Genomic DNA, 11,740 nt, shown 5'->3' on the forward strand with positions numbered 1-11,740 from the left:
TTTCTCAGAGCTTCATCTTCATGTTTTCAGTTGTATCCAAGCTGCACAGCAGTGACACAACTGGAGCTGGAAATGTTAGAAACCACTTTTTTTTCAGTCAAAAACGCTCTATATCGAAAATAAAAGAGAGGAGAATTTGTTGCATTTTGCTGCTACGTCTGCCTGCTTTTGTCCTCAATGGTTTCTACAATAACTGGAAAACGGTTTTTTGTTTTTTGTTTTTATATGGTGGCCTCTTTGTGGTAAAAATGTTTTGTTTGAAAAACTGGTTATTTTTCCAGGTACATTTTCTTTGAAACTTTATGGCAGGCTGTGGACTTAATGAAATATTTCTTACCAGTCAGTCCTCTCTACATTTTGGCTTTTTCACCAAAGCTGTATGTTATTTAAATGACACCAATGCTCACATTGCCACTGGGAGAAAACAATAAAGAAAATAAAGTAACAACAACACAAAAAAGCAAATTTGTGATTCCAGAGATAAGAAATGATATGTGAATAAATTCTCATCCTTCTTCTGTCCTTCTCTCTCTGCCTTCTCTCCTTCTTCAGGTGCTTAACCTCCCTCCTGCCAGTTCTGCATGGTCATGACCTGTCATCACGCCCCTTCCACAGCCCACCTCATCCTATTGGTCCTGCTCATTGTCATTCCACAGTTAGCTGACACCGCCCCTGTGTGGGGTGAGGCAGGGGAGGGTGGGGTGGAGGGGCGCACCCGGACAGATCGTAAAGAGGACAACCTTGCCCCCTTTCACTCGCCCCAGCCCCAGAGCCTCTCCAGCCCTGACAACGTGTCCCTAGACTGGGGTCGGGGCCCGGGTCAAGACAGCCAATTAGATAAAGTGACGGACCCTGCGCAGGTGCTTGCGGTTCTGCTTGAGGCCCTGGACCACCTGGGGGACAGTGAAAAACAGGCTAGCAAAAACAGAGACTGGGAAGGGGATCGGAGTCCGGAGCTGCCCTCTGCTGAAGGCTCTGAGGGTGGTGAGATAAGGAGAACAGAGCAGCCACAGGGAGAGAGGGGGGTGGAGGCGGAGAAGGAGGGGCGAGGGGCCGATAAGGCTATTGAACAGCTAAATGTAGGCCATTTGGCAGCTGCTCAGGGGGATGACTTGAAGGAGAGGGAGGGGGAGGAGGATGACAACACAAGGTCGGAGGATCAAGGGTGGTCTGTGAAGAATGTGGGAACAGATAGCGTAAGGGAGGACGAAAAGAAAGACGAAGGAGAGGGGCAGGAGGAGGGAAAATACTCAGAAAGTTTCTTAGATGAGGCCATGCCAGGCTCCACCTCAGAGGGAGATGACCCTTCCCTGCAGCGCAAAATAAGAGGCTACTTCCAGAACATTGACTTGGGTCTCCAAGATAACGAGATCCTGCCTCCTCTGAAGGGCTACAAAGCATACAACACTCAGTTAGCACGTGCAGGAAAGAAGCAGCACTGGCAGGAGAACCCGTCCCGCAACAGACCTGTGAAGGGGGGCAACTTCATGGATGACTTTGAGGATGAAGGAGAGGAGCTGGAGGAGGAGGTTGAGGAAGAAGAGGAGAGCCTCTCCCACATGGAGGAAGAGGCGAGAGCGCGGGCGGAGAAACAGGAGGTGCTCCGGCAGCAGGAGGAGGCCGAGCGAGCCAGAGAGGAAGAGCAGAGGCTGGCAGACATCGCCTCTGACATGTTGCTGCAGTACATGGGGAGGAAGCAGCAGTCCTACATGAAGCCCCGGCAGAAAAGCAGCATGGGGGCCGCCGGCAACACGGCTGAGGACAAACGCTCAGAGGAGATCCTTCCTGATGAAGATGACCTGGACCAGCAGATGATTGACAGGCTTATTGAGATCAGCAGCAAGCTGCACCTGCCTGCCGATGATGTGATTGAGATTATTAGTGATGTGGAGGAGAAGAAGAAAAAAAGGAAAGAGTTACAACAGCTGCCAACCAACAGCAACCCTGTTGCCCCACGCTTTAGGCCTCTGGTACCTCCTCCTCTGGTTGCCCCACCTGTTTATCACTACACAGCCTCAAAAAACCCCAAGAAAGCCCCTTATAGGTACAACAAGTCCAACAAGAAATGGCACAAGGATAAAGTCAAGTCATACAAGCAGGACTATTGGTATAAGCCTCAGAAGCAGCTTGACTACTGGTATAAGCCCCAGAAACAGTTTTTAGCCTTCCCCTCTTATCCATATTACCAAAAGCCATATCGAGCATACTACCCAGTTTATTTCCCATATCCCAAACCACAATATTATGGGAAGCCCGTCCCCTCCAGAGACCAGACCTTCGGCCCCCAGGAACTTGACCTCCAGGCCCCGAGACGCAGACACAGGGGCGGGGTTAAGAACCGCGGACAAGGCTGGAAGCAGCAGCCACCACCACGCCTGCCTCTTACCCCTTATATCTCTAACTATATCCTTCCTCACCCACGGACCTACCAACCCCTGCCCCCTCCCAAACCGATAACCACACCCAGGAGAGGCAGGCGACCCCCCTACTACTATCCACAAGTCACACCGGGAGATGACTATGAGGAAGATGGGCTGGTGCCTCAGCTGGACAGTGAGGAGGAACTAGAAAACTTTATTGAGAGGATCTACATGAAGCGCAGAATGTATTGAGAGACTTTTTTGGACACTGTCCGCTCAGAGGGACTCACAGATGTGGGATAGTTATACAGTAGTGGGAGAAAAGCTAAAGCAGAGGTGGGGAAAAAAAAGATTCAGAGAAGGTGTGTTTTGAGCCTGATGAGAAATTTCAGAAGTAAAAAGTTAGATTTATGTTGGTTTAATCACTGTATTTTTGTTGATTTTCTCAGTCAGGGAGAGGATGAAGGTGTCCTAGTTTAAGCTCCCTGTAACCATGTTCAGCCTCTTGCTCAGTTTACATTTTGAAACAGAACATACCATGGTGTATGTCTGCCTCCATTCAGGTCAATCTCTGATGTTCTTGCATATTTCAGAGATCTATAGAGGACACACGCAAACACACACACTACACACACACACACACTTACATAGAATCACATTGTGACACATTCACAAGCAGATGCGGCCATTGTAAGAGAATCATGTTTACAACATCACTTTGTATCTTTTGTTTTATATTCTGTACGTCACATTACAAAACTAAAGTAGTTCAATTACTTCTTATCCACACACACACACACACACACACACACACACACACACACACACACACACACACACACACACACAGAGAAAAAGAGAAAGAACACGGATATTGTCAAATGTTGACAGTATACTTTTTGTTGTATTTGATGTGTGTAGTTGCCTTTCTCATTTCTGATTGGATCAACCTTAAACAGCTGCAACTTGCAAAGGTGCCAAATACACACATTTCAGTTCGTTTTTTGTTTTTTTTTTCAAACTCAAGATTCAGATTTTTGCCTTACAAAGCACCATGGTTCTATAAGGGAAATATCATATTGCATAATTCTCTCATCATCCCAATGTAGAAACCCTGTGGACTCCAAAAGCACAAAGTTAAACACTAAACACTTCCAACCTGGTGGACTAAGGGGTTTCAAGCATTCTGGGATCCAGAAGTTATTGTGTCAACATATTTACGGCAGATCCACCGTCGCCACATCCATGCAGCGCTCCGTGACTCTGCAGGAGTGCTTCATGTTTTGGATCATTTTCTCATTGTCCATCTCCAGTTCACATTTACTTTGTTTTACGCACACGCGTCATATGTATTGTATCTATTTTTTTCCTTTATTTTAAAAAGAAAAAAAAATACTTGAAATCACGCTATCTGTTCTGCAGCCTTTTTTTTAAAAACAAAACAAAAAAACAACTGATTTCCACCAAGAGGCTACAAAACATTTTGTTCATTTTTCAGAAGAAATTCATTGAAAAGTTTCAGGCCGGGGAGTCAGGGATTGTGCTTAAACCGTTAAATGCACGTCTTTCTACTTGCATCTTAAAAAATGAACAAAAAAAAAGAACAAAAAAAGAGGAAAAAAATAAAACAGTATGGAGAATTCAAAATGGTTGTCTTCTCTGAATAAACTGTGAACATAAAAAAAAAAGAAATCTCAAAGGAAGAGGGCCACTGTGTCCACAGTGAAGCCATCTGTCTTGTAAAAGGAGAGTGTTGTTGTTGATGTCACTTTAGCATTGTAAGATGTACAGTGTGAAATAAATATGCCCGTGCAATGTGTAAATAACAGCATGATGATTACTAGTTTTGCTATATGATAAAAAATAAAAGCAATTATTTTATTAAAGTTCAGTTTTTTCATGGCTTTTTGGCGAGTGCTCTGTTGTATTTGTGCCGAAGCAAAAACAGCACGAACACTTGGTTCTTTAGCTTAAAACAAAAAATAAAACACTAAAGAGAAAGACAGTAAATCTCAGTGACAGCCACATCAATCAAGTAAAGAAAAACCCATAGAGGGACTTTATTCTATCTCAAAAAAATCAAAATGAAGAGTAAAAAACAGGGAGGGAAAAGGCAACAACAGCCAGACGGGAATGAAAGAGAACTAAAGAAAAGGAAAATTTCAGAAGAAGGCAGGGAAATGGTAACTGCAGTGATTGATGAGTCACATGATTGGTGGATGAGTCATCCATCTGTACACTTTACTGCGCAGGACCACACACATACACACACATACACACACACACACATACATATTCTCTTTGAGCTGTATAGTAATTTAGCTGCTGGCATTTAAGATAAAGATTGAGTCATGTTGGCTTCTGCCTCGAGGCTGCCAGTCGGCCGGTGGAAAGGTGTTTGGTAGATAGGTTTCCTGCCATATCTTGTTTCCACACCTCCCCCTCACTCTCACATCACACAGGCAATATACCCTTCTGGTATAATCCCTTGAAGTGCTTCTGGTCGCCCGCTTTTTTGGCATCAAAACAAACTTTATGCATGCTGTCAGCGGTACAAACAGTGACAGTGATTAGCAGGTTGTCAATATGTTTTAATCACGTGTTATCTTGTGAGCTTGCGCCTCGGTTTATTTGAACAGTGCCTTTCATGGTGTTTCTTGGACACCATTTCATGAATGCAGACATTGGGTTACAGCTTGTAGTTTCTATCTAGATATTCACAGAATGATTGCAGGAATTATGTTTTCATTTGTCACTTAGCCACTTGCCTTTAGGCAGCAGTGCTAGAGAGACAAAAACCCTTGGACCCTCGATCCTAGCAGTGAGGTGATTTGGTGATCCCGGTGGTGGCGAGAGCGATGTGGGCATGCTGGTTGGTTGGGATGATGTGGGAGGATCAGTGAGTCACTTAATTCTTTGGCAAATATGACAATGAGATTGTAAACCAGTATGTTAGCCAGGCCCTCCACCACCACCACTACCACCAAAACAGCAGATGAGAAAACATCTGACTCTTAAAGACTGAAAATCAGGAGTCCCGGAGAATCAATGGCGAGGGCCACTGAAACTGTTCAGCACCTCACTAATGGGCTTCATGGTGCTTTAAGAATATCAAAAGAATAGTTTCACATTTTAAAGAGTTTATTGCCTTTCTAATTTTGGCTAAACATAAAGAAGAAATCACAGTCACTTTTTTTATGATGCATTTTACACGCTATATTTTTATTTACGGGTCACGGGGAATAAAACAAAGCTGTGTGAGATCTGCTATGTCTCTCACCATTTCAGTCAGTTTCTGTTTAGACACATGTGAAAAACATTATTATAGCGATGCTGGTGAAGAATACAAGGAAAAATGACAGTTTGTTTGTTGAGTGCTCTTTTAAGCAACTTTAAGATGGATTAGTTTTATTTAAATGTAAAATGTGATTTGAATGAGTTTAACTCATAGTTTAAAGCAACATGGAAGGAAGTCTGAGATGGTTTTGACAGGGGGGGCGGGGTAGGTGACAAAGGATGATGAATATGGAGCTGCCAGGCACGAGGAAAAGAGCAAGTCCATCAAAGAAGATTCATGGATGTTGGGAAGGAGGATGGTTGGTATGACATAGTCAGGATAGGATAAGATGGAGACAGCCGAAAGAAGAAGAAGCAGGTAGTTTAAGCAGTAAACTACCTGCTTCTTGGAGGCAGCAGAAACAAACACTAAACACAACCTTGACATATTGTCTTTTAAACTGATATTTCCCTATTTATAAGCCCAGATAAACACAATGCAACTCTATTATTCAGTTGATGCTTCTGGCCACCCGGCATTTAAACTGGTTTCTAACCTGAGGGTGTCACAGTTAGCGGAGAAGCCGACTGTGTGGAGAGAGGAGGTGGACCCAATTGCAGACACACGAAAACTAAACTTGATCTTAAATAAGGGTTATTTTTTACTGGAAAGGACTTTATAATAAAGTAGGATTGAATTGGATTGGATTGAAACTGTGAGTCGTTTATTGTAGGCTGGTAAAACAGTACAAAAACAAAAGGCAGAGACAAAACGAAACAATAGACTAAACTGGGAGAACGAAGTCTAAACATAAAAAACTCTGGAACGTGAACATAGAAACCTGACATTTGGCATCAATTCATAGACCTTGAAAGATGGAATCACACAGCAGGATGAACAGACAAGGAATGAATGAAAACACACAGACTAAATATACACAGGAGGTGATATGGGGAAGTGGAAACACATGAGAAAACAGCTGATTAGAATGAACATAATGACACCACAGGGGAAGTGAAACTAAACACACTAAACATGGAACACCAGACCTCTTCAAAATAAAACAGGAAACATGATGAGACGCAGACATGACAACACAAACTTGACAACATAGGACACGCAGACATGAAACATATAACAGATTGTCTGTGAAGGGCCTTGTAGTCTAAGGAGGTTGGAAAGAAAAGCGTCTGGACTTCTTTAAGATTCCTTGAAGACGTTTCACCTCTGAGAAGCTTCTTCAGTTCTAAGAGCAACTGGTGGAGAATCCCAGATTTAAGCCCTATGGGAGTGTCCCCAAGAGGGTCATGGACCCCCTATTGATCCTCTACCTAATCACATGAGCCAAGGTGTGAAAATGGGTGTGGGTCACAATCAGCCAAGGTTTCAGGTGAACCGATTGTGAAACTTAGCCTCACCTTACCATGTGATTTCCTGAGGTCAAATGGCCCAGGATGTGAGTGGGTGTTAAGGCGTCTGGGAAGGGATCTCAAAACTGGATTATAGATGACAGACAGTTGGTGTCGTAAACCACCGCCTGTGTTCAAAGATGGCCGTTCACAGTGAACATAGATGGCTTCTTTCACTCCTCTTTCAAACCATCTGTCCTCTCTGTTCAATATGTGAACAATGGCATTGTCGAAAGAGTGACCTTTGCCCTTTAGATGCATGTCAAGGTGGCTCTTCTATATATGACAGATTAAGACATGCAGACTTAACATGGCGAACCAACGAGGAACATGCACACTATAAATACATACAGAGGGAAAAGGGGACTGGGGAGGAGCCACTGACACAACTAAGCACAAACAGAGCATGATGGCTAGGGGGAAACACACGTGACAGAAGTAATGGGTCACAAAGGGAAAACATGTAAACGAGTAGGAGACAGGATGAAGGGTGAGGGAGACCTAAACACTGGGGTCGAAGACACAAGGGGAATCTAATAAACACTGAACTAAAATGGCAACCTAGGCAAAATAGAATGAGCTGAAGATAACTACATGATCTTAAACATAAACCATAAACATCAAAATATAAGAAAACTCAAAACACTGGGTCAGACGGCCCTCGCAGGGCCCAGTGGACAAAAACAGTACACAGAAATATGGATGACAGCTGGGCCTGTCTCCCTTCTGCTATTAGATTGCTATTTTCAAATGCTATTTGTCATAATTTTCTTATAACTGCCAGAAGCAGACATCCCGGTTCTACTTTCAAGGGTGATTAGGCTCTCAAAGGAAGACTCCAAAGCTTGTAAGTAGTTTGAAGAAACCCCTAAAATTGTGGCACATGACATCTTAACTAACTCCTTTCAGTCATAAAGCATTTAGGCAATAGAAGTAGGCCCTAAGTGTTTCACTCATACTGTTCTGTATCACTAAAATATTATTCCCAGTACGTTGTTAGTTATTATGTGTTTTAGCGCCCTCTGTGGTCGTTTCAAGTAATGCACCGTAGAAATGGTTTGTTTTGAAACAACTTTATTGAACAGGAAGTCAGCTCAAGGAAAGCAAGCGAGCGAAAGAAAGAGAGACATATCGGCACACGGCTTATGGTGTCCTGTCGGAAAATTTACTGTCTACATCTTTGGTTTACGGTTGTATCGCCGGTATGTACTTAAAGTTAAATTACAACTTGTTTTTGTACATTATGTTGCCGCTAGCGCAGTATTTGACCGTAAAGCTAATCTCGGTGCTAAGCTAGCTATCCGCGATGTCGGAGGTCGTCTGAGATAGCCTCAGTAGTTGTTTAAAAGTTTATATAATTAGACGTATGCTGTGTATTAGTATTGCGGTGTATAAATGTATGTTATGCTACGCTTATGTATGTCTTGACTGTATTTTTTGTCTTGTTTCTAGTTTTACCCTTTTGAATGTCAGTAAACCTGTTGACAACGCCCATCGGTCTTCAGAGTGGTGATATGAGAAAGGTGTTCACGCCCTTGCATCAGACATGCACCCGTAACGGCACAGTAAAACGGCGGCATCCGCACGAACAAAGATAACGCAGTCATCGCACACTAGAGTGAAGCTGACCACTACTACGCCTGGGAGCAACACGGCATACAGCAGTGAGCCAGCAGTCGTCTAATCAACTCCAACATGTCCAGCAAGGCGTCATCCCTCAAGACCCGGTCCGAAGCTTCGTGTGCCTCCTCTACAGGTTCTGCAGCAGCCAAAGCCAGAGCAAAAGCTGAGGCAGCCAAGGTACGGCTCAGCTTCGCAGCTAAAGAAATGGATTTGAAGGTAGAAAAAGCACAAATAGAAGTAGCAAAAGCTAAAGTCGAGGCATCCATCGAATATTTACAGCATGAAAAAGATGTAGCTTCAGCCATTGCTGAAGCAGAATCATTAGAAGCAGCTGCTGCCACACAGACAGAAACGCGCAGCAACATCTGTCCCTCAGTAACAGCAGAACGAACTAAACAGTATGTCATTGGCCAATCTACATTTGTGAGAAAAGAAAATGATGCTGCTCTTCAACAATCACAAAATGAAAATGTAACACAAAGTAAACCAGAGCTCACCTGTGATCAGCCACCAAGCCCTAAAAAAGAAAATGACCCACAAAAAATTCCAATTGGTCTAACAGATGATCCTGACTGTTGCCAAAAAACTCCAGTCATTTCCCCTTCTCCCCATGCTAATAAAAATTACAGTACCAATTGGCCAAATCAGATGTCAGCATCTAGCTTCCATGATGCTAGGCCTTTATACAAGGAGCCTAGAGAATCAAATGTGAGTGACTTCATCAGATACTTTGCTCGTCGTGAAATAGTGGCAACAGGGCTGCTCCAGTTTAATGACAAGCCCCAAAACTTCAGAGCTTGGAAACGCTCATTTGAAAATGCTATAAGCGGGTTAGATCTAACGGCAAGTGAAGAAACGGACTTGATGTTAAAATGGCTTGGCAAGGAATCGGCTGAACATGCAGAACAACTCAGAGCCATACACATCAACAACCCAGTCAATGGCCTCAACATGATATGGGACAGACTTGAACAATGTTATGGCTCAGCTGAAGTGATCGAGGATGCACTGTTTAAAAGAATTGATGCATTCCCAAAAATCTCATCCAAAGACTTTGCAAAACTGAGAAAATTTAGTGACCTGTTCATGGAAGTGCAGTGCGCTAAAGCTGAAGGAGACCTCCCTGGTCTCGCGTTCCTAGATACAGCAAGAGGAGTAAATCCAATCATCCAAAAACTTCCCTTCTACCTGCAAGAAAGGTGGATTACGGTAGGAGCCAACTACAAACGCACAAAATGTGTCTCCTTCCCACCATTTAGTGTTCTAGTAGACTTTGTTGCACAAGAAGCTGATGCTAGAAACGACCCCAGCTTTAACCTCACACCATCACCTGATGCACCCAGACCAGACAAACTATCTTGGAGGGCAAACAGACAAAAAGAGATTTCTGTGCACAAAACTGATGTCATCTCTCGCACTAGTTCAGACACACAGAGGTTCCCAAACAAAACTGTACATGGTGAAAAGATTTGTCCAATTCACAAGAAAGCCCATCCTCTCGCAGTGTGCAGAGCATTTCGCATGAAAACACTGTTAGATAGGAAAATGTTCTTAAAAGAAAATGACTTTTGCTTCAGGTGCTGTGCTTCATCTTCACACATAGCAAAGAACTGTAAAGCCAAGGTACAGTGTTCCGAGTGCAACGATGAGAAGCACTGCACGGCTCTCCACCCAGGACCAGCTCCCTGGCTAAAAGAAACCGAACCAGCAGCAGAGCATGGCGGGGAGCCTGACACCACTGAATCAGAGGAGATCACTTCTAAATGCACTCAGGTTTGTGGTGTGAATGAAGCAGGCACTTCATGTTCTAAAATCTGTCTCGTGAATGTCTACCCAGCAGGCCACCCACATCAAGCAGTAAGGCTTTATGCCATCCATGATGAACAAAGTAACAGATCACTAGTACGTCCGGAGTTCTTCGAGTTGTTTAATGACTGCGGCCCTAGTTCCCCTTACTCGCTTAAGACATGTGCAGGTACCAAAGAGACAATGGGTAGAAGAGCTACAGGTTATGTAGTGGCAGCTTTAGATGGTTCAGTCCACATCTCACTGCCTAGCCTAATTGAGTGCAAAAATATCCCAAATGACAGAGACGAGATCCCCACACCCAGTGCAGCTAGACACCACAGCCATCTAAAGTCAGTGGCTCACCTCATTCCTGCCTTGGACTCTAACGCCCCCATACTAATGCTTCTTGGACGGGATGTCATTAGAGCTCACAAAGTCCGCAAACAGATAAGTGGCCCTAACAACGCACCCTATGCTCAAAAATTGGACCTAGGATGGGTCATAGTAGGAAACGTGTGTTTAGGTGACGTCCACAGAACTCCTGCAGTAAGGACTCTGTTCACAAATGCAACTGAAAGGGGACGTCCCACAGCATTCGAGCCATGTCCTAATGTTTTCAACATAAAAGAGAAACATTGTGGGATACAAGTTCCACTCAACTTCAGCTCCCAGCTGGCAGACAGTGCTTGTGAACCTGATCATTTAGGATGTAATGTGTTCAAACAAACCAGAAATGACAACTACATCTCACCTTCCATCCAGGACAATGCCTTCTTAAAAATAATGGAGGAAGGACTAACAAAAGACACAGATAACAGTTGGACAGCTCCTTTACCATTTAAAAATCCACGCCGAAAGCTCCCTAACAACAGACCACAGGCCCTGAATCGCCTAATGTCTCTTCTTCGCACTTTTGAAAAGAAGAAAGAGATGAAGGAACATTTCATCACCTTCATGGACAAAATATTCCAAAACAAACATGCAGAGATCGCCCCTACACTAAAAGAGGATGAGGAATGTTGGTATCTGCCATTATTCGGTGTCTACCATCCCTGTAAACCCACGCAGATCAGGGTCGTCTTCGACAGCAGCGTCAAGTATGAAGGCGTATCTCTGAATGACGTTCTGTTAACAGGACCAGATTTTAATAACTCATTGCTTGGGGTCCTAATACGCTTCAGAAAAGAAGCCGTTGCCTTCACAGCAGACATCGAACAGATGTTTTACTGTTTCAACGTGCGAGAGCAAGACAGGAACTACTTACGCTTCTTGTGGTTCCGTGA

At 43.8% G+C, this 11,740-nt stretch overlaps 1 protein-coding gene across 2 annotated transcripts; it reads left to right on the top strand.

Moving 5' to 3' along the window:
• Nucleotides 1–581: 581 nt before the first annotated feature.
• LOC146624216 (uncharacterized) lies at nucleotides 582–2,612 on the top strand. Of its 2 annotated transcripts, XM_085363778.1 has the most exons (2): nucleotides 582–1,165; nucleotides 1,196–2,612. In XM_085363778.1, exons 1-2 carry the CDS (start codon nucleotides 582–584, stop codon nucleotides 2,610–2,612), a joined length of 2,001 nt encoding a protein of 666 aa, XP_085219904.1. The 2 variants fall into 2 exon arrangements, with proteins under 2 accessions (XP_085219904.1, XP_085219903.1); XM_085363777.1 differs by having other exon boundaries at nucleotides 582–2,612.
• The last annotated feature ends 9,128 nt before the right edge of the window (nucleotides 2,613–11,740 follow it).

This window comes from Diplotaxodon limnothrissa, linkage group LG10 (assembly GCF_057381915.1).
Source record: "Diplotaxodon limnothrissa isolate DT_005_m linkage group LG10, D_limnothrissa_male_GT1.1, whole genome shotgun sequence".
NCBI classification, from domain to species: domain Eukaryota; kingdom Metazoa; phylum Chordata; class Actinopteri; order Cichliformes; family Cichlidae; genus Diplotaxodon; species Diplotaxodon limnothrissa.

Bases quoted from the DNA above. Each gene is read 5' to 3' on its own strand.
- LOC146624216 (XM_085363777.1), top strand. From the start codon at position 582: ATGGTCATGACCTGTCATCACGCCCCTTCCACAGCCCACCTCATCCTA.